Below are 27,126 nucleotides of genomic sequence, written 5' to 3'. Positions count from 1 at the left end.
CAGTCGTTGAAGGAAAGGGTAGGTGGGGATTCTGATTTGCTGTCCGCTCCTTCCGTTGCCTGCACTTGTTTTCTGCATGCTCTCGGCGACGAGACTCGAGGTGCTCAGCGCCCTCCCGGATGCTCTTCCTCCACTTAGGGTGGTCTTTGGCCAGGGACTCCCAGGTGTCAGTGGGGATGTTGCATTTTACAGGACCTTGAATATTGTGTTCAGTTTTGGTCTCCTAATCTGAGGAAAGACATTCTTGCTATTGGGGGAGTGCAGCGAAGGTTCACCAGACTGATTCCCAGGATGGCAGGACTGACATATGAAGAAAGATTGGATCGACTGGGCTTATATTCACTGGAATTTAGAAGAATGAGAGGGGATCTCATAGAAACATATAAAATTCTGATTGGATTGGACAGGTTAGATGAAGGAAGAATGTTCCCGATGTTGGGGAAGTCCAGAACCAGGGGTCACAGTCTAAGGATAAGGATAAGCAATCTAGGACCAAGATGAGGAGAAACTTCTTCACTCAGAGAATTGTGAACCTGTGGAATTCTCTACCACAAAGTTGTTCAGGCCAATTCGTTAGATATATTCAAAGGGGAGTTAGATGTGACCCTTACTGCTAAAGGGATCAAGTGGTATGGAGAGAAAGCATGAATGTGGTACTGAAGTTGCATGATCAGCCATGATCATATTGAATGGTGGTGCAGGGCCGAATGGCCTATTCCTGCACCTATTTTCTATGTTTCTATGTTTATCAAGGAGGCTTTGAGGGTGTCCTTGAAACGTTTCCTCTGCTCACTTTGCGCTCGCCTACCATGTAGGAGTTCCGAGTAGAGTGTTTGCTTTGGGAGTCTTGTATCAGGTATGTGAACAATGTGGCCCGCCCAACGGAGCTGGTCGAGTGTGGTCAGTTCTTCGATGCTCAGGATGTTGGCTTGATCAAGGATGCTAATGTTGGTGCGTCTGTCCTCCCAGGGGATTTGCAGGACCTTGCCATGATGAACGAAGATTTTCACTGCAGTCAAGGCTACCTATGACCCAAGGCCCCACCCCAGTGCTGGCCAAGAACGGGGAGCCACTCATCAGGGCACAAAGGCAGTCAGGACCTGCTTGAAAGAGCACTTCGAAGATCTCCTTAACTGAGACTCTGCCTATGACTGCAGTGTCCTCGACTCCATCCCGCAGCATGCTACCTGCGACCATCTCAGTAAAACCCCAGCCCTGCATGAGGTAGGAAAGGCCATCCATCAGCTCAAGAACAACAAGGCAACGGAGTAGATGGAATCCCCGCTGAGGCACTAATGTATGGTGGAGAGGCACTATTGGCACGAATGCATGACCACATCTCTCTCATCTGAAGGGAGGAATTCCTGTCAGGAGATCTCAGAGATGCAGTAATCGTGGCCATCTCTTTTTTTTAAAAAGGGACAAGTCCGACTGCAGCAACTACAGAGGAATCTCCCTGATATCAGCTACTGGGAAGGTCATAACTAGAATCCTCCTCAACCATCTTCTCCCTGTGGCTGAGGAGCTTCTCCCGGAGTGTTAACGCGGTTTCCGTCCACTAAGGGGCACAACGGACATGATTCTTGCGGTGCGACAACTGCAAGAGAAATGCAGGGAACAACACCAACCCTTGTACATGGCCTCCTTTGACCTCACAAAAGCCTTTGACATTGTTAACCGCGAGGGAGTAAGGAGTGTCCGCCTCTGTTTTGGCTGCCCCCAAAAGTTTGTCGCCATCCTCCGCCTGCTCCACGACGACATGCAAACCAGGCTATATAGTAAACTCTAGGCTGCATTTTTAATCTGACACCACTTCACTGGATTTTCTCAAACCATGTGGTCCAGAAGGCAGGTACCCAAAGGCAGTTTGTCACTTCACAGTTGGTGATTGAATGGAATTGGTTTCGTGAAGCCCCAATTGCTTTCTTATGGTCCCTGATCCTGACAGATTACCTCTTGACCATGTAATTATTTTCAGCCTTCGGGGACCAAATGTATTTGAAAAGAAATGTTGTTATCTACTTAGTGCATTGCTCCTAAACCACATCATTTTTTTTGATAAATGATTGTCTAATTTTAGACTCTTTGTTTCAGTGTTTTATCCATTTTCTGTCTGAATGCTCGGTTGTGCCGATCATTTAATGGAATTAATATGATGCGTGAAGTCAAAAAGTCAGTTCAGATCTCGAAGGCCCTTCAACTCATCCTTCCAGAATAACAAATCTCCGCGCCGAGAATTCAAGATTAATCTCCTTGACACTGTCGCGATCAACACAGGAGAAAAATCACTTTTTTTTTTCTTTGAACACTTTTGCTTTATTTGTTAGAAAAATATTTGAATGGGAATAAAGGACTGTTTTAACTGGGCAGGACAGTTGGAGGCAGAAGGTGATGAGACCTCCAGGAATATGTCCAAGCAGGGTTGGCAACCTTGGGCAATGGGGTAGTATCTCATCCAAAGGTGAGGCACTTCTGATAGTGCAGCACTCCATCAGTCTGTCATCTTCTGACGTTAGGGTTGAACCACGGGATTCGGAAATGAAGCCCGAGGTTGGGGCAGAGGAGTAGGGGCTGGAGGCTGAAGTGGGCCTTGGCGATGAGCACTCCACCTGACCCTGAGAGAGCTTGAAATAGGAAGAATTCCATTTCCCCAGCATTAATATCCTCCCCTTGATGAGCACCATCTTCAGCAGCACCACCCTATAGTCCCCGCCGCCCCCCCCCCCCCTCCCTCCTCGCTCACTCAGTAGCTTTGATTAGTTTTCAGGAGAGCGAGAACAATAAATGTATTACCTGCACAAAAGCAAAATACTGTGGATGCTGGAATCTGAATTAAAAACAGAAAATGCTGGAAATCTCAGCGGGTCAGGCAGCATCTGTGAAGAGTAATAGAGTTAACGTTTCAGGTCGATGACCCTTCCATCAGAACTGCCGAATGTTCGAAATGAACAGATTCTTAAGGGGCACTGAAAGGGGGAGGGGAGGAAAGAACAAAAGGGAAGGTCTGTGATAGGGTGGAAGGCAGGAGAGATTTGAGAGACAAAAAGGATGATGGACCGATTTGAGATGGTAATAGCAGGAGTTAGAAAAAGATAAGTTTAAATAGGGTGTGAATGGTAGGATAATTATCAGCTGCCATGGGAAACAGAGAAAAAATGCATCCAAGCAAAATGTGGGCAGAGGTTAAGGTCTGAAATAGTTGAACTCGATATATTACTGTTTCTGTTTGGTATTTTTGGTGCTGCTGTCAATCGTCCCAAGCCCCACCCCTGTTCAGGTTTGGATTGTGCAGACTTGATGCTATGTATTCATCCTGACCAAATTCTGTCAGTGCAGCCAACTTGGCATCACTTGATATTTGGGTTGGGCTGTCCAATGTACACTCTGTCACACAGCAAGGCAGCTGGTGAAGCCAAGCTCAACATTGACCAAAAACATTGGAGCAAATAGCAAGATATGTCCCCATCATGTGTGTTGGGAGTACATGGCTGTTTTCGCAGCGAGTTCAGCATGAGTGGGTCCAGGGTCCTGAGCAATGGGGATAACTGAGGTCTCGAGTGAAGAAATGATGTAGTGTCAGCCCCACTGTAACATCACCCTCCAAAGCCGAGTGTGCTCCTGAAACATACAGATCATTCACAGGCTCCAACTCTGCTGGGGCTTTGGAGGGTTATATGTTTGTTCTATATACAGCAGCTTGTGGAGAGCTGATGGATCATATCTATGCTGGGGCACTGATTGAGGGTGGAGTTCCTGTCCACTTCAATTATTGTCAGTCTTTGACAGTCTCGAGAGCCCTGGCTTTTGGCAAGTGCCAATTTCACAGAATAAAAAGCCTGGGAGGATATTGCCTGAAGTGTAGCTCCAGTTCAGCTATGATTGGAACAGCTTAAACTGCTCCCCAATGAACAATAAACTTGGGTTAAAAATACCCGCTGGGAAAATGCACAATGACCAACAGCCCCATTTATTTAGGTTTATTGTGCACTAGAGGGGATTGAAAGTCATTCATTCTATAATATTCTATAACATTCTATAATATCCATTCTATAAATGCGCACCTATCTGGTTCGAGTTTAACTCCCAGGTGGGAATGGTTTCGAGGCGGCTCGGCCGATTTTGGCAGCCGAGCCTCATTTTTAAAAAAAAAAGAGACTTGGATTTATATAGCGCCTTTCACAACCACCAGATGTCTCAAACCGCTTTACAGCCAATGAAGTACTTTTGGAGTAAAGTCACTGTTATGTGGGAAACGTGGCAGCCAACTTGTGCACAGCAAGCTCCCACAATCAGCAATATGATGACAGATAATCTGTTTTTGTTATGTTGATTGAGGGATAAAGATTGGCCAGGACACCGGGGATAACTCCCCTGCTCTTCTTCGAAATATTGTCCTCTGATCTTTTACATCCACCTGAGAGAGCAGATGGGGTCTTGGTTTAACGTCTCATCCGAAAGATGGCACCTCCGACTGTGCAGCATTCCCTCAGCTCTGCACTGGAGTGTCAGCCTAGATTTTTTTTTAGGTGCTCAAGTTCCTGGAGTGGAATTATATGCCACTTGCCGCTTTCCTGACCAAAACGGGCGGGAATTCGGCAGGAAGCTGGGGCCCGGCTATCACAATGGGAGCGGCAAGAGTAGACTGACCGTATTTGTTAAACCAAATCCAGGAGACACAGCATAGCGAAGCAACATTTTTAGCAGCCTATATTTTAACAGGTGTCCATATACTTACAAATGCAAAATGAATGTACATATAATTACCGTGGATGTGACGTCACTCTATTGAAGCGCATTTAGACACCGTTTGTAATTAATATAATGTCACTGTTCAGGAACATCAGCTTTTCGTACCCACTGTCTATACGGCCCGTTCAGAAAACCTTTTTCTTCACATCACTGGCCATGTTGTTTATTTTTCACAGATTTATTAATGTTGCAGTGCTCTCTCTACATTTCCAGAAAAGATCAGTTGGGAGGGGGATCACCCTGGCACGGTGAGGGAACGAGACCCCTCCTATCACAAACAACTGGGCAAGAGGGGGTCACCCTGACACACAGATGGTTGAGGGTGGTGTTTGCCGCTTGCTGCTGCTATGCCTATGGCATTATTGTAATGGAAATAGCGTGCAGCCGTTCCACATTGTACCGCATGCCAGACACGAGACTCCCAAAGTGAGCGCTCTACTCGGAACTCCTTCATGGCAAACGAGCCAAAGGTGGACAGAGGAAATGTTACAAGGAACACTCAAAGCCTCCCTGAAAAAGTGCAACTTCCCCACCGACACCTGGGAGTCCCTGGCCAAAGACTGCCCTAAGTGGAGGAAGTGCATCCGGGAGGGCATTGAGCACCTTGAGTCTCATCGCTGAGAGCATGCAGAAATCAAGCGCAGGCAGCGGAAGGAGCGTGCGGGAAACCAGTCCCACCCACCTCTTCCCTCGACGGCTATCTGTCCCACCTGTGACACGGACTGTGGTTCTCGTATTGGACTGTTCAGCCACCTATGGACTCATTTTTAGTTTGGAAGCAAGTCTTTCCTCGATTCCGAGAGACTGCCTATGATGATGATGATATCCTCAGGCATAAAGACTGTCCCCTTCTATATACACATACACACACAGCCATGTTTAGACTCAGATAAGTACTGTTCTCAAAGGACTGAGTGAGACAGAGGTATCCAGTCTTACCTGCCGAGTTAGAGGCAGACCGTACAACTCTTTCACTCCGTTCATTAATGCACCCAGTGTTGTGGCTCACACAGATATCGCGTCCCCCCGTGCAAACATAGCCAGCCCATTGGCTAGCATTCACCCCTGCGCCCTCCCCACACTATCCTTTCATTTGTCTAAACAGAAGCCAATTCAGTCAAAGCCAAACTTTTGTCACAAACCATGGTCTGCCCTTTCGTTGGTCCGTTGCTGCCAGTGGGCCAAGAATCTGTCAATCAGCAGCGGGCACTGCTCATTGGTCTGTCTGAGTCCGAGTGAGGGCACGGATTTACGCGCGTTGCAATTACTGAATGGAGCTCATTCAAATAAAATGGTGGCTACGGTATTTGGGGACAGGTTTGATGAACAGGGAAGTCGTCTGGGCACATTGTTTGCCCGGGGACATACAACTACATCCAGGGATTGTCCCCGGAAAACAGATGTATGGTCATCCTAGGCAAGAGGCTGCAGAGTTCTTGATGGAGGGAGGTGGCAGGGGGGAGATGCTGAAGGAGGCAGTTCCAGAGGGCGGTAGCTGTAGGAACAGTCATTGACGGTGTGGCAGGCAGAGCTAAGGAGGAGAAGGGAGGGCTTAGTGGGGCCAGGAGGATATTCCCTGTGTTAACTAACTAACGTAATGTAACGTGAGGCTGCACATTGTAATTTAAAGTCACAACAACCATGTCGGGCCCATTGTGTTAGTCTGCTGGTGAGTTTAGATACGAGTCCCTTTAAAGTTAGAAATTGGATTTGATCAATAAACGCTTTGTTGCTCGAGAGTTTCGTCTGTCCATTTCAAATCATTGCTGCTGTTTCTTCGCTGTTCTGAACTGAATCCCCATCACCCTCGCCCTCACCAAGTTTCAATGGCTCAGTGTGAGTTTAAGCGCCTATGTCATACCTCAGTCAATTGACACAAACCAGAATATTTGCGATCTCTGAGCAACTTTACTACACTTTTTTTTTTAAAAAAGCAAGGTAGGGTTGTGAGCTGCAGCCTCGATCAGTGAAACTCCACTCGCCCTGTTTACTTAACAGTAATTAGAATCTGTGTCCTTAAAGGGCCAGGTTAGCAGTGCAGTACATTGGGCTGAAAATTGCTTCGTACGAATGCCTCTGACCCAAATAAAATCTGCAAAACTACCTGTTGGTCCCGGAGAAACATACAATTCCGGTCTGAGGCCTTCATTCGCTGCACAGCGTATGGAGATCGGTCTTCCACGTAAAGACGCCTGTGTTGCAATCACATGGGCCTGGATCACTCGGTAGTATTCTCATTGATAATGGGAACTCCGTTTGTATGAGCTCCTATTACTATCAATGAGAATACCCCCTAAAACACTGAAAGATAGCACAATAAATAAAATAAACACCTCACGTATTTAAAATTAATTGAAATTAAATGTTTTAGGGGACAAAAATATTTGGGGGGATTTTTTTAATGTGTTTTAATGGGGTTTAAAAAAAACTTAATGGACAGGGTTTTTAATATAAAAATGTATAATTAAATTTAATTTTTCTACGTTTTAAAACTATGACGCTGGTAAAAGTAAGCTATGCGCCTGCTTTTACCAGGCGTAAGAGTTTGAAGGACATTCGCTGGGCGTGAGTTGGGCAAATAGCCCAATCTCTCCCGCACGGATGTCCTTCTCCAGGGGATGCGGAGGATCTGTTTTTAAAAAAAAAAATGTTGACAGATCGGAAAAGCCGGTTCTTGGCGCATGCGCACTGCGCCCCAAGAACCAGCTTTGGCAAGGCCTCGCCGGTTGTGTGCTCACTCCGTGCCGATCTGGTGAGGCTGGAATTTTCGGCCCGTTGTGTTGTATAGACCTTATAAACAGCATATCATCGGATGCTTTGTGTCATGTGCCACAAGAGGCCCTCTAGTAATGTGTGTGTACAGTTACAGACGCAGAACAATCTTTCTTTTTTAAAGAGAAAAGCCAGTTACTTAATGCTGGGTACATCTGGCCTGGAGCCAAACAGACGTGCTTTACAATTTGAAAAGGTCGCTCACCAAACAGTCATCATCATCATAGGCAGTCCCTCGGAATCGAGGAAGACTTGCTTCCACTCCTGAAGTGAGTTCTTTAGTGGCTGAACAGTCCAATACGAGAGCCACAGACTCTGTCACAGGTGGGACAGACAGTGGTGGTGGGAGGGACTGGTTTGCCGCACACTCTTTCCGCTGCCTGTGCTTGATTTCTGCATGCTCTCGGCAATGAGACTCAAGGTGCTCAACACCCTCTCGGATGCACTTCCTCCACTTAGGGTGTTCTTGGGCCAGGGACTCCCAGGTGTCAGTGGGGATGTCGCAATTTATCAGGGAGGCTTTGAGGGTGTCCTTTGTAGCGTTTCCGCAGCCCACCTTTGGCTCGTTGCCATGAAGGAGCTCCGAGTAGAGCACTTGCTCTGGGAGTTTCGTGTCTGGCATGCGAACTATGTGGCCTGCCCAGCAGAGCTGATCGAGTCTGGTCAGTGCTTCAATGCTGGGGATGTTAGCCTGGATGAGGACGTTGATGTTGGTGCACCTGTCCTCCCAGGGGATTTGTAGGATCTTTCGGAGACATCGTTGGTGGTGTTTCTCCAGCAACTTGAGGTGTCTGCTGTACGTGGTCCATGTCTCTGAGCCATACAGGAGGGCAGGTATTACTACAGCCCTGTAGGCCATGAGCTTGGTGGCAGTTTTGAGGGCTTGGTCTTCAAAAACTCTTTTCCTCATGTGGATCTCATCGTCGATGCCTGCTCTTGTTGAAAGGAGTCTCCCGATTAAACTCTGGATGACCTGAGGCTGTTTACTCAGCAATTATATCTCTGCGGCCTTAAAGGGACACTGATTCACCTGAGCTACAGAAAAATGCATCAAGTATTTCACTCCTTGTAGATCAACATATCCAAACCACCATCGGCAACGTGACAGGAGATCTGCTGGTAACATATTAAAACATGCAGATAGCACATTTTGTTGCATTTGCAAAGCAATCTTCATCATCATCATAAGCAGTCCCTCGGAGTCGAAGAAGACTTGCTCCACACTAAAAAGGAGTTCTTGGGTGACTGTACAGTCCAATGCGGGACCTACAGTCTCTGTCACAGGTGGGGCAGATGATGGTTGAAGGAACGGGTGGCTAAGGGGTCTGGGTTGTCGTACGCTCCTTCCGCTGTCACCACTTGGCTTTGGCTTGCTGATGGTGAGGAGACTCGGTGTTCAGCGCCTTCCCGGATGCTTTTCCTCCACTTTGGGCGGTCTTGGGCCAGGGATTCCCAGGTGTCGGTGGGGATGTTGCACTTTATCAAGGAGGCTTTGAGGGTGTCCTTGAAGCATTTTCTCTGCCCACCTGGGACTCGCTTGCCATGTAGGAGTTCCGAGTAGAACGCTTATTCTGGGAGTCTCGTATCAGGCATGCGGGCGATGTGGCTGATTGAGCGGATCAATGCTTTGATGCTGAGGATGTTGGCCTGAGTGAGAACAGTGGCATTGGTGCACCTATCCTGCCAATGGATTTGCAGGATCTTGAGGAGGTGGTACTTTTCCAGTCTTATGAGGTGCCTGTTGTACATAGTCCATGTCTCTGAGCCACATAGGAGGGCGGGTATCACCACTGCTCTGTAGACCATAAGCTTGGTGCCGGGTTTGAGCTCCTGGTCTTCAAACACTCTTTCTTCCTCAGGCGACTGGAGGCAGTGTTGGACCTCGTCGTCGATGTCTGCCCTTGCTGACAGGCTCCCGAGGTATGGAAAATGGTCCACATTGTCCAAGACCTCGTCGTGAATTTTGATAATTGGGGCAGTGCTGCGTCAGATTGGTGGAGGACCTTTGTCTTACAGATGTTTAGTGTAAGGCCCATGCTCTCGTACACCTCGGTGAAGGTGTTGTCGATGGCTTGGAGTTCGGCTTCCGAGTGTGCGCAGACACAAGCATCGTCTGCGTACTGTAGTTCGATGACTCAACAGACCCATTCCACGTTCAGACCGGGGTCAAATAAGTCTGTGTCATTGCACCAACGCTCTTCTCAATCTTACTTGCTGCGATGCTCCATCTCGCCCTCTGCAAGCTCCCCGCTGGAGTGGTGCTAAATTACAGGAAAAACAGGAATCCGTTCAACCAGATCCAAGGTCGTCCTCCGTCATCAAAGCAATCTTAACATATTGGGCACCTCTGGCATGCAAATTGAGACTGATGGGCAGGTAGCAATTTGCAAAGTACTCTGATGGTTAAACTGAGTGGCTTAGTGTTTGCCAAATAATTAGACTCTGTGGCCTTAAAAGGACACAACTCCACCACAGATTAAAACATTGCTTACATAGAGTAAGACTCTTGTCCTTATAATAAAAAAAAAATTATTACCCAATTTACCAGTAGTAAGAGGTCTCAGTTTTGTCCAGCTTGTCTACTCCACTTCCTGGAACACTTTCTCGTCACACCTATTTCCCTCACACCTCAGTCTCAGTACACATTGTCTGTACTTAGCAGCTGTGACTCAGTTGGTAACACTCTCGCCTCTGAGTCAGAAGGTTGTGGGTTCAAGACCCACAACCAGAGACTTGAGCAAAGAAAATCTAGGCTCACACTCCAGTGTCCTACTGAGGAAGTGCTGCACTGTCGGAGGTGCCGTCTTTCAGATGAGACGATAAACCGAGGTCCCGTCTACTCTCTCGGGTGGCTGTAAAAGAACCCACAGCAGGGGAAGTTGCTCCAGTGACCTGGCCAATGGTTAGTCCTCAACCACCTTCACTCGTTATCTGGTCATGATCATATTGCTGTTTATGGGACCTTGCTGTGCGTAAATTGGCTGATGTACATTTCAACAGTTCAAAAGTTGGCTGTAAAGCACTTTGGGATGTCCTGAGGTAGTGAAAGTTCAGTCCTGCTTGGTTTGCCTAATTAGTTGACCCTGTACTCCACTGCACCACCTGCCCTATACAATCATGAAATTCAGCCTCTGCCCTCTACTACCAATCTCCTACACCCCCCGTCCCACTAAACCCCCCACTGGACTGTTGTCGTTGCTGCCCTAACTTCCTCGCTCCCCTAATCTTCTCACTCCCGAGCCCAGTGCAAAGAAAAGTGTTGTGTCTGGGAAGCAGTTTTAAATTGTTCGAGTGCTTTTCACCACCACTTTTAAAAGCACTTGCCCAATTAAAAGTTATAGTAACCAGAACAGGAGTAGGCCGTTCAGCCCCTCGAGCCATTTAACGAGATCATGGCTGATCTGCGACCTAACTCCCTATACCTGCCTTTGCCCCATAACCCTTAATACCTTTGGTTAACAAAAATCTCTCAATCTCTGACATCAGTTGCTGTTTGTGGAAGAGAGTTCCAAACTCCTACCACCTTTTGTGTGGAGAAGTGTTTTCTAACTTCACTCCTGAAAAGAATAGCTCTAATTGTTAGACTATGCCCCTAGTCCTAGACTCCCCAGCAGGAATAGTTTCTCTCTATCTACCCTATCTGTTGCCTTTAATGTCTTGAAAACTTGGATCAAATCACCCCTTCACCTTCTACATTCTAGGGAATACAGCCCTAATTTGTGTAATCTCTCCTCGTAATTGCACCCTTAGAGTCTGGATATCATTCTGGTAAACCTACACTGCACTCCCTCCAAGGCCAATATATCCTCCCTAAGGTGTGGTACCCAGAACTGCTCACAGTGCTCCAGGTGTGGTCTAACCAGGGCTTTGTATAGCTGCAGCATAACTTCTACCCCCTTATATTCTGGTCCTCTAGATATAAAGGCCAGCTTTCCATTGGCCTTTTTGATTATTTTCTGGACCAGTTCATCATATACCTGGACTCCCAAATACCTTTGGATCTCCACTGTTTTTAGCTTTTCACCATTTAGAAAGTACCCTGTTTTGTCCTTTTTTTGGTCCAAAGTGGGTGACCTCACATTTGCCTACATTGAGATCCATTTGCCACAGCTTTGTCCATGCACTTAATCTGTCGATATCCCTTTGTAATGTTACGCTTTCATGCCTACACTGCCATCTATCTTTGGGTCGGCAAATTTGGATATATGGCTTTCTATTCCATTATCTAAGTCATTAATAAATACTGTGAATAGTTAAGGTCCCAATACAGATCCCTGCGGGACCCCACTAGTCACATCCTGCCAATTAGAGTACCTATCCATTATCCCTACTCTCTGTCTCCTGCCACTCAGCCAATTTCCTAACCAGGTCAATAATTTGCCTTCAATTCCATGGGCTTCAACCTTAGTTAACAGTTTCTTATGCAGGACTTTATCAAATGCCTTCTGGAAGTCCATCTAAGTCAGTTCTTGGTTGCAGCAGAATCTGGCTTTTCTTAGAACAGAGAATTCCCCACTTGGGAGGCCTCTATTGTTTTTTAAAAAAAAGCACTAATGCAGCATCCCTTCAGCACCCCATCCCAATGCATTACTGCTCCAAGAAAACTCCCATTACCATGGTTTTATCAGACATCATGCAACCCCTCCCACTTTTCCCACCGTTCAAGCACCCCTGACCTTGGTACTCTGACCCCCACCGCTGTCTGTCTTGCCCAAGTCCGCTTTCCACTACTGCCGTACCCTGATATGATCTCCCAGTAGTGCCCGCTCCCACCACCACTACCAGCTGCCATACCCTGACATAATCACTCCGTACTGCCCATGCCCATCACCACCAGCTGCCATACCCTGACAACCCCCTCGCTCTTAGACTCTGGCACTCCCTTCCCAATGCTCTCCGAACATCCCAAATAACCCCTCTCGTATTGCATACACCATTGCAACACCCCTTGACCCAAGGCCCTATGACTCCCCACTTGTCCAGTCTATGTCAAGGCCCAGACATTGCAACCTTTCTAACTGATGTCAAAGAAGGTGACAGCACTTTCTGTTCAAACAGAACAAATAGCTGAAGACGATCGCTTCACTTGGTTGCAGTTCAGTGTTTGTACCATCAAGTTGCAGAGTGTTTAGTGAAGACCCTTGCGTAGTGCTTATTAACAAGTGCACTGATCTTGAAGCTGATCCATCACTGAACCTCAAGTAAAAGTATTTCTGAAGAGATTCTGCAAATAATCTGCATTAAACACCTGTCAATCAGACATTTCAGCTCTGTATTTTTGACTCTTTCATAAAAGCATACTGGAGGCCATTCGTCCCATCTTTGAAAGAGCTGTCCAATTGCTCCCACTCCCCTGCTCTATACCTGTAGCCCTGCAAATCTTTCCTTTTCAAGGATATATCCAGTTCCATTTTGAACGTTAGAATTAAATCGGCTTCTGTCATATAATTGGATTAATTTTTTATGTATTTGACTTCCCTAAACGAGGGAGCTTGTTGTGAATCCTCCCTCTCCCCCACCCCCACATTTTCTCCCCCCACCCCCACATTTTCTCCCCCCACCCCCACATTTTCTCCCCCCACCCCCACATTTTCTCCCCCCACCCCCACATTTTCTCCCCCCACCCCCACATTTTCTCCCCCCACCCCCACATTTTCTCCCCCCACCCCCACATTTTCTCCCCCCACCCCCACATTTTCTCCCCCCACCCCCACATTTTCTCCCCCCACCCCCACATTTTCTCCCCCCACCCCCACATTTTCTCCCCCCACCCCCACATTTTCTCCCCCCACCCCCACATTTTCTCCCCCCACCCCCACATTTTCTCCCCCCACCCCCACATTTTCTCCCCCCACCCCCACATTTTCTCCCCCCACCCCCACATTTTCTCCCCCCACCCCCACATTTTCTCCCCCCACCCCCACATTTTCTCCCTCCACCCCCACATTTTCTCCCTCCACCCCCACATTTTCTCCCTCCACCCCCACATTTTCTCCCTCCACCCCCACATTTTCTCCCCCCACCCCCACATTTTCTCCCCCCACCCCCACATTTTCTCCCCCCACCCCCACATTTTCTCCCCCCACCCCCACATTTTCTCCCCCCACCCCCACATTTTCTCCCCCCACCCCCACATTTTCTCCCCCCACCCCCACATTTTCTCCCCCCACCCCCACATTTTCTCCCCCCACCCCCACATTTTCTCCCCCCACCCCCACATTTTCTCCCCCCACCCCCACATTTTCTCCCCCCACCCCCACATTTTCTCCCCCCACCCCCACATTTTCTCCCCCCACCCCCACATTTTCTCCCCCCACCCCCACATTTTCTCCCCCACCCCCACATTTTCTCCCCCCACCCCCACATTTTCTCCCCCACCCCCACATTTTCTCCCCCCACCCCCACATTTTCTCCCCCCACCCCCACATTTTCTCCCCTCTTCTGAAAGCTCGTGGCTACAGCCCCCATGGGCATCAAGTGTCTGCGCTTCATTTCAGAGTTCCGAGTGTCTGCAGGTTATGGAGCACATCACAGCTGTCCTCCCACAACATCCACACATGGCCCTGCCCAACTAACGGCTACTCCAAAGGCTGTTCTCTCCAGATTCCAGACTATTCCAGTGCTTCCCTGGCCGGCCTTCCGCCCTCTGTAAAGTTGAGCTCATCCAGAAACTGTGCTGCCTGTATCCTAACTCGTATCAAGTCCCGTTCACCCATCACCCCTGTGCTCGCCAACCTACATTACCTCGATTTCAAAATTCTCATCCTTGCTTTCAAATCCCTCCATATCCTCGTCCCTTCCTACTCTGCAATCTCCTGCAGTCCCACAACCCCCCTGAGATATCTGTATTCCTCTACTTCTGCCCTCCTGAGCACTCCTGATTATAATCGCTCCACCATTGGTGGCAGTACCTTCTGTTGCCTAGGCCCTAAGCTCTGGAATTCCCTTCCTAAATCTCTCCGCCTCTCTACCTCTCTTTCCTCCTTCTTTAAGACTCTTCTTAAAACCGACCTCTTTGGTCAAGCTTTTTGATTATCTGCCCCAATTTATCCTTATGTGGCTTGGTGTCAAATCTTTTGCCGTACAGTACTCCTGTGATGTCTCTTGGGACATTTTTCTATGTTAAAGGCACTATATCAATACAAATAGTTGTTGGCCTCGCCCCTCCCTATATCTGTAACCATCTACAACCCTCCGAGAACACTGCATTCTTCGATTTCTGCGCTCTTGTCCATCCCCTACTTCCTTGGCCGTGCCTTCAGCCATCTAGACCGTAAGCCCTAACTTCTCCGCCTCTCTAACTTTTCCCTTCTTCAAGATGCTCTTTGAAACCTATCTCTGACTAAGCAGAAAGTCTAATCCTTTGCCAGATTTCCATGGGTCTACAATGTCACATGGTCAGATCCCCAAAATTGGGTTATTTGCAGCACTAAATGCAGCTGGAGGCGGGGTGGGGGGGGTGGGGGAGCAGAGTGTGTATCTGCCATTGCCTGCACTTCCCCAATGTAAGAATCCTTAAAACTACAGAGAGGAGTAAACTTCTGTAACTAGTTAATTTGTTACCGTCACCCAGTTTGTGGCAGTTACCATTCCGATCCATGGCTAGCTTCTCACAGTTTCTCACAGTGTGTTGGTATTTGTTGCGTGCCATGTCACACGTGGGATTAAGATGTCTTTTATCTGCGCAAGTGGAAAACTGCGGAGTGAAACATTTACTGCAAATCGGCTCCAGATGGGTGTGGTCGCCCTTTTATAATTCCTTTGGTGCGTGTGTTCTGAATTCACGGTACACTGAGGAAATGTCCCAATACTTGGCTGGGGAGGGGTGGCGATTGTCAGATTCTGCTGCAGTGCTCTGTTGGGCTTGCACCTTCCTTTTATTGAGCTTTATTTACTTGGTCTTCAACAGAGAAGGTGCAAACGGGAGCAGGGCAGTGGATTCGTGGGATCAAGGGGTATGGCGAGAAAGCAGGAATGGGGTACTGAAGTTGCATGTTCAGCCATGAACTCATTGAATGGCGGTGCAGGCTCGAAGGACCAAATGGCCTACTCCTGCACCTATTTTCTATGTTTCTATGTGCTCTGTCATTCTCTGCTCAGAATGCTGATTACCTGAGTCAGAAAGTCGTGGCTATAGCCTAATGCCAGTGTTTAGATTTCCTTCTATGAACCACTCGGCTTTCCTCCAGTAGCCTAAGTCACTGGAATCCCTAGATCAGTATTACTGTCTTGAACTGTCTCGGAACAGTTATTAGCTTTGGCTGAGTGGTAGCATTGTTGCCTCTGAGTCAGAAGGTTGTGGGTTTATGTCCCAGCTCCGAGCACATAATCCAGACTGACACTCCCAGTGCAGTACTGAGGAAGCACTGTACTGAGGAAGCGCTACACTGCTAGAGGTGCCGTCTTTCGGATGAGACAATAAACTATCTGCCCTTAGGTGAACGTCAAAGATCCCACGGCACTAGTTCGAAGAGGTGCAGGGGAGTTATCTGCACTGTCCTGGCCATCCTTATCCCTCAACCAACATCACTAAAGAAACAAAGTATCTGGTCAAAATCATGTTGCTGGTTTAGTTCGGTTTCCTTTGCATAGATGACATCGAGGAGAGTTAATAGAAGATTTTAAAATTCTGAAGGGTTTTGATAGAGTGAATAGCAAAAGACAATTTCCTCTGGTTGTGTAGTCAGTAATGAAGGGTCATGAATTTAAAATTGTCACTGAAAGATGGAAAAGAGGTCAGGAGAAATGTCTTGTACACTAAGAGATGTTGGAGTGTAGAATGATTTGCCACAAGGAGTGGTTGCAGCAGAACGATTGCATCTTTTAAGAGAAAATTCAATAAATATTTGAAGCAGAGGAAGATACAGAGCTATTGGGAACAGGGCAGAGCATTGGGATTAGTTCTGAATTGCTCTCGCAAAGGGCCGGCACAGGCAGGATGGGCTGAAAGGTCACCCACCCTCTGTATCCGCAGCGTAAGTAAAACTGTCTATTTCCGCCTCCGTAACATTGCCCATCTCCACCCTTGCTTCAGCCTATCTGCTGCTGAAGCCCTAATCCATGCCTTTGTTACCTCTAGACCTGACTATTCCAACGCACTCCTGGCTGGCCTCCCACATTCTACCCTGCGTAAACTAGAGGTGATCCAAAACTTGGCTGCCCGTGTCCTAATTTGCACCAAGTCCCACTCACCCATCACCCCTGCGCCCGCTGACCTACATTGGCTTCCGATTGAGCAACGCCTCGATTTCAAAATTCTCATCTTTATTTTCAAATCCCTCCATGGCCTCTCCTCTCCCTATCTCTGTAATCTCCTCCAGCCCACAAACCCCCCCCCCTCATGAGATGCATGCGCAAATTCAGCCCTCTTGAGCATCCTTGATTATAATCGCTCAACCATTGGTGGCCGCGCCTTCTGTTGCCTAGGCCCCAAGCTCTGGAACTCTCCCTAAACTATTCCGCTTCTCTATATCTCCTTCCTCCTTCAAGACGCTCCTTAAAACATACCTCTTTGACCAGTACGCTAATTTCTACTTATGCGGCTCGGTGTCAAATTTTTTATCTCATAACACTCCTGTGAAGCAACTTGGGACGTTTCACTACGTTAAAGGCGCTATATAAGTTGTTACGTTCTATGACAATAACTACCAGATAGTGAGATTGTGGCACACTCACCAAAAGGTGACCAGGATTTGCAGCATGGAGGGGTCAGATGATATTATGATGAACCTATTATTGCCACCGACGTTTAGTTGCTTAGGGTAAAACCGCTATCATGAGTCTCCATTTTCTGAAGAGCACAGAATGTGATCCAGTATGTATGGACATCCAAAATGTACTGCAGTAAGGAGGTGGCTTTCTCCTGGTGAAAAGACGTTGTATGTGCAACATGAGTTTTGACATGTTGTTGAAATTATTCTCGAACAGAATTTGGCAGCACAGCAAGAGGCCTCAGCCCATTGTCTCTTTGTGGCTTTCTGAAAGAGCATTCACCTCCTCTTTTCTATAGCTTTCTAAGAGCTTTTTTTCTCAAATATTGATCAAGCTGCTCTTCTGGATTCTGTTTCCATCGTAGTTTGGGATAGGGCATTTCTCTCTATGGAAGAAGTCATTTGCATAACTGCTTCCTTCATTCTTTTAGTGATTATTTTCAAATTTATGTGCTCTAGTTATTGATTCACCCATTGGTAGCAATAGTTTCCCCCAATTTACCTTATCAAGGCACTCATGATTTTGAATGCCTCCTTGTGATCTCTTCTTAACCTTCTCATCTCTAACAGGCCCCAGTGTCTCTACTCATAACCAAAACCCCCTCATCCCCAGTATCTTTGTGAATCTCCCTTGTACCCTCTCCATGGTCTTCACTTTCTGTGCTTTTGTTCTCAATGTCCCTATTGATAAGGATCCCAACATCCTAACCGCGACACCACATTCCCATTAATACCGTGTACATTCATTTTATCAACTAGCCTCCTATGTGGCACCTCATCAAAGGCCTTTTGAAAATCCATTGTCACAACATTTATTGCATTTCCTTAAAGAGTTCTATTTGTCAGACATGACTTGGATTTTACAAACCTACAATGACTGTCTCTAATTAACCCATGTCTTTATAGATGAGCATCAACATTATCCCATATGATGGGCTATAGAAGTTTATCCACTTCTGAAGTTAGATTGACTGGTCTATCCTTACCTGGTGTATCCCTTTCCGAGCAGAGACGTTACATTGGCAACTCTCCAGTCCTCTAGCACAACATCTGTATCAAAGGATGTTTGAAAGATTGTGGTCAGAACCTCTCCATTTCCACTCTGACTTCCCTCGGTATTCTAGGATGCAGTGCCTTTTCCACTTTTGAGTAACACCAACTTTTTTAGTGCTCTCTACTCATCTATAGTCATCTTATCTGGCTGCTCCTTAATGTCGTCTTGTACCATTTAATTCCTGGTACCACACACTTCCATGAAACCGAGGAAATATGCTCGTGTGGAATCAGCTATTCCTTTGTAAGAAGTTGCTCTTTTAAAAAAAATCTCAATTTGGCCCTACTCTTTTAATTATTCTTTTACATTTTGTGTTTATAAAATCCTTTATAATTTTCTTTTTTGCCTGCCAATCTTTTTTTTTGCATTGATTGTCAAAGCCCTGGATTTATCATACGTCTCTTTAAATCTTTCTTAAATTTTAATTTCTCTACTCGCCTGATTATTATGCATCTCCTTCACTTCACCAACCCCCTATTTCTGGTGGAAATGTGTTTGGTTTGTACACTAAGTTTGAATCAATCTCATTGTTTGACCACTGTCTTGTCTGCCAATTTTTCTTGCCAGTTTATTTTGCTAGTTCTCTTATGCTGAAATTGGCTTTCTTCCAGTCAAGTTTTTTTTTATCTTGGCCTGTCCCCTCCTTTTCAATTCTTGTATCAAACCTAATTTTGTTCTGATCACTCTTTCCTAGATGTCCCCTGACCCTTCCATTGGCCCACTTCATGTTTTAGAACGAGATTCAGCACCAACTCCTTCTGTGGAAAAAATTAAGCTGATCTAGAAAACCCTCCCCTTCTTTGTCACTTTTATATTACTTTGAATGCAGCCTATCTGTGTCTGCCTTTCTCACACCTTTATTTACACGTCTCATCCTCTGCCCCTATTGCACTATTGGGGGTGGTCTGTAATACACTCCCAATAGATTCCATTCTTGTTCCTTAACGCCAACCAAATAGATTCAGCCTTTGCACCACACTCAATATCATCCCGTTTGCTAAAATGGAAGCCGCGATTAGTTCTGCCGTCTCCTCCCTGTTTTCTTCGTCTACTCCTCTTGAGTATTTTGTAACCAGCATGTCCAAGTCCCAGTCCTGCCTGAACCTCAACCAAGCCTCTGTTATAAGGCACGAAGGTGTACATTCGTCTTAGACAACAGCAGGAATGCAAAACAGATTGCCACATTGCTATCGACTGTTTTGCCCTGTTGCCCAAGATCAATTTGTATCCCATGGTATCATATTTCCCCCCCACCAGGCTAGCGATTTGTGGTCGAGCTCAGCAATTTTGTTCACCGCTGACTCCCTCTCTTCACCCCCCCCCCCACCCCCCTAGCCGCTGACTGCCCTCCGCCGCTGGCTGCCCTCCCCTCTCCGCCGCTGACTGCCCTCCCCCCAACCACCCCCCTCGCCGCTGACTCCCTCTCCTCCACCCCCCCTCGTCACTGACTGCCCTCTCCACCCCAACCCCCCCATTCCCCTCCGCTGCTGGCTGCCCTTTTCTCATCCCCCTCCCCCCCGCCCCCCCCATCCCCCTCGGGCTCACCATTCCTCTTTTTCAATAACATCAAGAGATCTCTCAAATATCTTGAAGCACCTTTACATACTGATATAAAAATGTGGAGTGCTGGTTATTTGTGGGGGAGTCATTGGAGGACAGTGATTGTTTTCTCCTTCTGATGGTGCTGATTGTCTCTGGGTATGATTGCAATGTACCAGTAAACCGTGCCTGGCCATGATGTGGAGAATCGCAGCCCAGCCCGACCTGTCCTTGCCCAGTGTTTGCCAACAGGAGGAGGGCGAACCAGGCTGATATTTATTTTTCACACTCCCAGAGGTGCTGAGGCCAACTGGAGCACCACAACTATTGTCCTGGTTAAAATGAGCACACAGACTGAGCGGCCATCTATTCTCGCTTAGTAAGGGCAGGGAAAGAGGAGAAACATTGTTGTTTTGAATAAATTGAAAGCATCAGATGTATTTTATCTGTACTGTGCCTGTATGCTCACTCGATGAATCCTCATGCATATCAATAGGGGGAATGGTAGCTGAAAATCTTGGTTAATGTTGAATATTATGCCTTTTTAATTCAGTAGCATTCCAAGACACCCCCCCCCCCCACCCCCATTCTGATTCTTCCATTCAGTTCCGAGTACTTCCCTTGGAGCTTGTGTTTGCCGTGCTGAAAGCCATTCATCTCCTTGTCCCCCTCCTCTCGCTCTCAGCCATCTCCTTTTCCCGGGATACAGAGCAGCGCTCCTCAGCCAGGGCCTGGTTGCCAGGCAACGGCTCTTCCAGCTCAGTGCTTGCCGATGTTTCCACGTGGGAAGGGATGGCATCCCAGCCTCCTACAGGCAAGTCATTCACGGCTCAGCGTGATTTATTGAGCCTCGGGCGGCAGCAGTTTGTTGTAATTAAAATCACAGAGCCAGGCCTAGTGCTGGGGGAGCAACTTTGCTCATCGCTGGTGATCAAATCCCGACTATTCATACTCTCTACACATTGCACACGTTAGAACTGTCTGTAAAGCCTACCGACTTCACTGGGTGGAGAACTTGGGCATTCTGTGCACAGTACGAGGTGTGATCGCTCTGATTCACTGAACAATCGCACCATTTTAAATGAGGAGTGCTACAGGTGCTGGTTTGATGCTGAAAGAGACCTGGAGCCTGCCGACATTGTGTCAGCCATGGCTCAGTGGGTCGCGCTCTCGCCTCTGATTCAGAAGGTTGTGGGTTCAAGTCCCACTCCAGAGACTTCAGCACAAAAGTCTAGGCTGACACTCCAGTGCAGTGCTGAGGGAAAGCTGCACTGTCGGAGGTGCCGTCTTTCGGATGAGACGTTAAACCGAGGCCCCCGTCTGCTCTCTCAAGTGGACGTAAAAGATCCCATGGCACTATTTAGAAGAAGAGTAAGCGAGGTATCCCTCGTGTCCTGGCCAATATTTATCCCTCAATCAACATAATGCCCAGTTAATCTGTTTTTGTTATCACATTGCTGTTTGTGGGAGCTTGCTGTGCACAATTTGGCTGTCGCGTTTCCCATATTACAACAGTGACTACACTCTCAAAGTACTTAATTGGCTGTAAAGCACTTTGGGTTGTCCAGTGGTCATGAAAAGCGCTGTATAAATTTATTTTCATGGCCAGAGGAAGTGGAGCTGTGAGTGCTGTTGAGGTTGGTGACTGCGCCCTTGCTTCTCCGCCAACATTGGAAATGGGAGTTTCAAAAGGCAGCCCGATATGTGGTCTAAAACGAGCTTCGCCCCCCCCCACCCCACTAAAGATGTACTGTTTGAAGGAGTGAGAGATTAACTCCTGCTATGGTGTCGCAGGATTGGACCTGGGCAGCTTTGCACTGCACAGTTTGCCCCAATGCTAAGCCGAGCCTGGTTCTCATCAATGTGGAACCGCAGCATCAGCACGTGAGGGGCAGGGGGCGCTGAAGGTTGAAGCACAATAAGGAGGCTCCCAGATCTGAAATGGGATGGAGAAAAGTTTAAGCTATTTTGGAGTCATCAGCTGCGCCTCACTGTTCTCCAGCCCCAACCCATTCCCACAAGCTTCTCGATGTTCCCTGTCGTGGTTTGCCATTTCGGTTCCCATCCTGTGGTGGTGTAGTTTGAGGTACAGCTTCACTGCATGTGAGGAGAAGGGAGTGTGTTTGGTCTCATCAAGCTATTTTGACATCTTGGCATTTATTTCAATGGGATTCTAAGCTAGAAAATGCAGGTGTGCATACTTATACAATAGGCGAGTCCATTTCAATACTAGTTCAAAATCCACTCAGCCCTCTCGGTGAGTTTTGACACCTTGCTCGGTAGTCTTCTGGTGGTGCTGTGTGTCAGGAGATATCAAGAAATGGGGCTATGTCACCCAGGAGAACACATCATCTGCCTGTGTTTTAAACAAAAAACCTATCTAATGGTACCCAAACCAGACATGGGGATCTGCAGGTGCAGGATAGCACATTGCATCCGGAAAGGCAACCAAGATGCTTGATACAACTAGAGTGAAGTCCAGATAAACGCCATCCATAATGTCAATAGACACTCCTTGAACTAGCCATACACCAGGGAAGTGACTGGTAAAGCAAGTGCCCTTTAAGCAGCCGAGCAGATTGTTTTACATAGTATTTACAGCACAGAAATAGGCCATTTAGCCTAACACGTCTATGCCGATGTTTATGCTCCACACGAGTCTCCTCCCACCTTATTTCATTTCCCCATTGAGATATCCTCCTACTCCTTTATCACATGTACTTATCTAGTTTCCTCTTAAATGCATCTTCGCTATCGCCTCAATACTCTATGCGGTCGCAAGTTCCACATTCTCACCACTCTCTGGGTAAAGACATGCATCCTGAATTCCCCATTGAATTTATTATTGACTCTCTTATATTGATGGCCATAGTTTTGGACTTCTCCCACAAGTGAAAACAACATTCCTATGTCCAGCCTATCAAACCCTTTCATTATTTTAAAGACCTCTATTAGGTCACTAAAGGTGCAATATAAATGCAATTGTTCTTCTAACTCCCTCCTGTCTTGTGCGGTATTTAGTGGGGAAGAGGGTGCTGTAGAGATGAGAAAATTGCTTCCAAATTAGGATTGATAGTATCTTTGATAGAACAGATAATTACTGCTGAGAATGAGGTTAAGAAAGTTATTAGCATTCTACTAATGAACTTGAGTACATTATCTTACTGATAGCGTTTGATATTAGACAGATGCTGAAGTGGCTGCCAGCTTACTGAGTTCCATATAAATACCCTTTCCAAATTAATGTTTGAGATTTATTTTTAGACTTTATTTTAAATTCTGACTTGTGTGAACATGTCGCCGAATGGGAGTTTTCACTGTTTGCCATTAAATCAGGAGCTTGCTCCATGGAATCCCATTTACCCTCATCTTGGGTTTTGTCCTTCTGATCCAAGACTTAGCATAACAACTGTATAAAACACTAGTTAGGCCACAGCTGGAGTACTGCGTGCAGTTCTGGTTACCACATTACAGGAAAGATGTGATTGCACTGGAGAGGGTACGGACGAGATTTACGAGGATGTTGCCTGGATTGGAGAATTTTAGCTATGAGGAAAGATTGGATAGGCTGGGGTTGTTTTCTTCGGAACAGAGGAGGCTGAGGAGAGACCTGATTGAGGTGTATAAAATGATGAGGGACCTGGATAGAGTGGATAGGAACGATCTATTTTCCTTGGCGGTGGGGTCAACAATCGGGGGGCATAGATTTAAAGTGATTGGTAGGAGGTTTAGAGGGGATTTGAGGGAAAATTTCATCACCCAGAGGATGGTGGGGGTCTGGAACTCATTGCCTGAGAGGCAGGAACCCTCACCACATTTAAAAAGTGCTTGGATGTGCACCTGAAGTGCTGTAACTTACAGGGCTATGGACCTAAAGCTGGAAGGTGGGATTAGGCTGAGTAGCTCTTTGTCAGCTGGCGTGGATGCGATGGGCTGAAATGGCCTCCTTCCGTGTTGTAAATTTTTATGATTCTATGATGAGAGGCAATAGCGTTCATGACAAAATGACACCTCTCAGAGGAGTTTCGCCATCAGCACTTCCCATGAGAATTGAACCCGTTGGGGAATTGAGGTTAAATGCATGTTCTTTCTGTCTAGTGATTTGTGTTGAGCATTGAAGTGAGGCTGAGCCGTGTAGACGGGGAAAGTCCCACGCTCCCAGCCCGCTGTCTGTTTGCTAACGCTGATACTGGCCGGCAGGGTGCTTCTCCCATTGCCATCCTGTGCAGAGCCTATCCCAACACCGGGAATGGACCTGGCCTGTGTAGCTTGGCCAAATGCATAGTTAGCTTGTTTGTGGCCAATTCTGTATATGAATAAAACAGGGCAGATTTGGGAGCAATAGGACCAAATTGTATTATAAGAGTATCTCTCATGGGTCTCGGCTGAGGCAGTAGTAGGAGTATTCCAGTAGGTTGTCGTAACCGGGTGAGAGAGGGGGCAAGATCGACAACAGGCCCTACTCCTGACTGCATGCCAGAAACCTCTGCTGCGAAGTATGGCCATCCGGTGAGGACAGGAGTGAGTCCCCTGTCCCTCCATCTTTCTCTCCCCCCCCCCCCCCCCCCAACCTTCCCTCTCTCCCCTTCCCGTTCCCCCTCCCCCCACCTTCCCTCTATCTCTCTCCCCGTCCCTCTCTCTCCCCTTCCCTTCCCTCCGTCCCTCTCTCTCCCCTTCCCTTCCCTCCGTCCCTCTCTCTCCCCTTCCCTTCCCTCCGTCCCTCTCTCTCCCCTTCCCTTCCCTCCGTCCCTCTCTCTCCCCTTCCCTTCCCTCCGTCCCCCTCTCTCCCCTTCCCTTCCCTCTGTCCCTCTCTCTCCCCTTCCCTTCCCTCCATCCCTCTCTCCCTCTCTCTCTCTCTCCCTCTCTTCCCCCCCCCCCCACGCCCCAACCCCGTCCCCGTCCCCCCCATACCTTCCCTCTATCTCTTTCCCCTTCTCCCTCCCCTCTCTCCCTCTCTCTCTCTCTCCCTCTCTTCCCACCCCACACCCCCAACCCCGTCCCCGTCCCCCCCCATACCTTCCCTCTATCTCTTCCCCCCTCCCCCCCCCATACCTCTATCCCTCTCCCCCCCCCCTTACCTTCTCTCTAACCTCGATCTCTCTCCCCTTCTCCCCCACACTCCCACCTTCCCTCTATCGCTCTTCACCCCCCCTCCCCATCTCTCTTCTCCCTCATCCCTCTATATCTCTCTCCCCTTCCCTCTACTCCCCCCCCCCCCACCCCTTCCCTCTATCTCTCTTCTCCACCCCCCCCCCCCTTCTTCCTGTGTGTCTGTGTCTCTCCTCTTCCCATCTGTCCCTCTATCCCTCTTCTCCCTAAACCCCTGGTCCCTCTATCTCTCTCCTCCTCTCCTCCATCAGTCCCAAGAGTTTGTTCCCCTTCTCCGTCCCCCTCTCTTCTCTCCCTGTCCCTCTATCGATTGTCTCCCCTCGCTTCTCCCATTTCTCTTCTCTCCCCCTCCCCTATTCCTCTCTCTCTCTCTCTAATCTTCCCTCTATCTCTCTCCTCTCCTTTCTCCCCCCCCCCTCCCCCCAACCGTCCCTCTATCTTCTCCCCTTTCCCCCCCACTGCTTTATCTCTCTTCTCCTCCACACCCCCCCCCCCCCCCCCCCCCATCACATCCCACTTTTCTTTTGTCCTTCCCTCCCTATAAAAGCAGTTGAATATGCTCGGTCTAATCTCAGACATGATGCCTGTTGGGTGAGGTGACTGAGCTCCTGGGGCAGTGTGGACCTGTACTCCAGTGGGAGGGACTGTCTTCAACAGCACTGAGGAGAACCTGGCAAGAGAGAGTTTGAAGTTTCACATTCTTTTCATTTCCCCTGTACTTTATAAGACACTGAGTCGTAACTTTCTGCAGGAATGCTTAGATTCACAAGTGTTTTATAAAAGTATTTTAACGTGTAACTTATTGCAGGTACAACTAAGTATTTCAGAATTATTTGAACGCTCTGTTCCAGTTAATGAATTCAACTTATTGTGCTTACAGAGCACGCTCAGTGTGTTGACGCTGCCACTTGCTGTTAAGTTGGTGATGGGTAGGTGGGTGTGGTGACTGCAGCACTCCTCCATACCTGATATCTCTGGCCCATGTGTGTGCTGGTGTATGTAACTGCAGCCATTGCACTTACACACCTTTTATAACCTGTTCTCATCCTTGATTTCAAATCCCTCCATGGCCTCTCCCCTCCCTAATTCTGTAACCCCTCCAATCCTACAACCCTTCAGATCTCTGCCCTCCTCCAACTCTAGCCTCTTGTGCTTCCCCAATTTCCTTCGTTCCACCATTGGCGGCCGTGCCTTCAGCTGCCTCGGTCCTAAGTTCTGGAATTCCCTCCCTAAACCTCGCCGCCTCATTCTCCTCCATTAAAAGCTACCTTTTTGACCAAGTTTTTAGTCACCTGCTCTAATATCTCACATGGCTGAGTGTCACATTTTGTCTGTTAATGCTCCTGTGAAGTGCTTTGGGACGATTTACTACATTAAAAGTTGCTATATAAATGTAAATTGTTGTTATGCGGGTCACCTTGTTTTTAACCTGAGCTGTATTTGTAACTTTCCGTTTACATCTCCCTCCTTTTCTGTTTCCAGGCAGCTGTGCCTCCTGTTAAATGCCGAGAACATCTTCCATTCCATGGCTGAAATTCTCCTTCGTGAAGAAGATCTCAAGTTTGCTTCCACCATGGTCCAAACTCTCAACTCAATTCTCTTGACGTCAACGGAGCTCTTCCAGCTGCGGAACCAGTTGAAGGACCTGCGTACAACGGTGAGGGCTGTGCCTTGATGCGTGTGAAGCCGGCACAAGTGGGGGGTAGCTGGGATTTGGTCAGTGCGGTACATTGAGACTGAAGACTGGAGTACTGCGTACAGTTTTGGTCTCCGTACTTAAGGAAGGATATAGTTGCATTGGAGGCTGTTCAGAGAAGGTTCACTCGGTTGATTCCGGAGATGAGGGGGAAGACTTATGAAAAGTTGAGTAGGTTTGGCCTCTACTCATTGGAGTTCAAAAGAATGAGGGGTGATCTTATCGAAACGTATAAGATAATGAGGGGGCTCGACAAGGTGGATGCAGAGAGGATGTTTCCACTCTTAGGGGAAACTAAAACTAGAGATCAGAGTTTCAGAATAAGGGGCCGCCCATTTAAAACTGAGATGAGAAGGAATTTCTTCTCTGAGGGTTGTAAATCTGTGGAATTCTCTGCCCCAGAGAGCTGTAGAGGCTGGGTCACTGAATATATTTAAGGCGGAGATAGACAGATTTTTGAGCGATAAGGGAATAAAGGGTTATGGGGAGCGGGCAGG

The 27,126-nt window shown here is 47.7% G+C and overlaps 1 protein-coding gene across 2 annotated transcripts in view; it reads left to right on the top strand.

The window, feature by feature from the left end:
• Positions 1–27,126, top strand: part of vac14 (vac14 homolog (S. cerevisiae)) — a 406,574-nt gene that overhangs the window by 274,678 nt on the left and 104,770 nt on the right. For both annotated transcript variants that reach the window (XM_070897766.1, XM_070897765.1), the window contains exon 16: positions 26,416–26,590. In XM_070897766.1, coding sequence (XP_070753867.1) covers positions 26,416–26,590 — 175 coding nt within the window. The remainder of the gene's footprint in view (positions 1–26,415; positions 26,591–27,126) is intronic.

This window comes from Pristiophorus japonicus, chromosome 13 (assembly GCF_044704955.1).
Source record: "Pristiophorus japonicus isolate sPriJap1 chromosome 13, sPriJap1.hap1, whole genome shotgun sequence".
Taxonomy (NCBI): Eukaryota; Metazoa; Chordata; class Chondrichthyes; family Pristiophoridae; genus Pristiophorus; species Pristiophorus japonicus.
The sequence above is the reverse complement of the archived record's forward strand: the minus strand, read 5'-3'. Positions and strand labels throughout refer to the sequence as shown.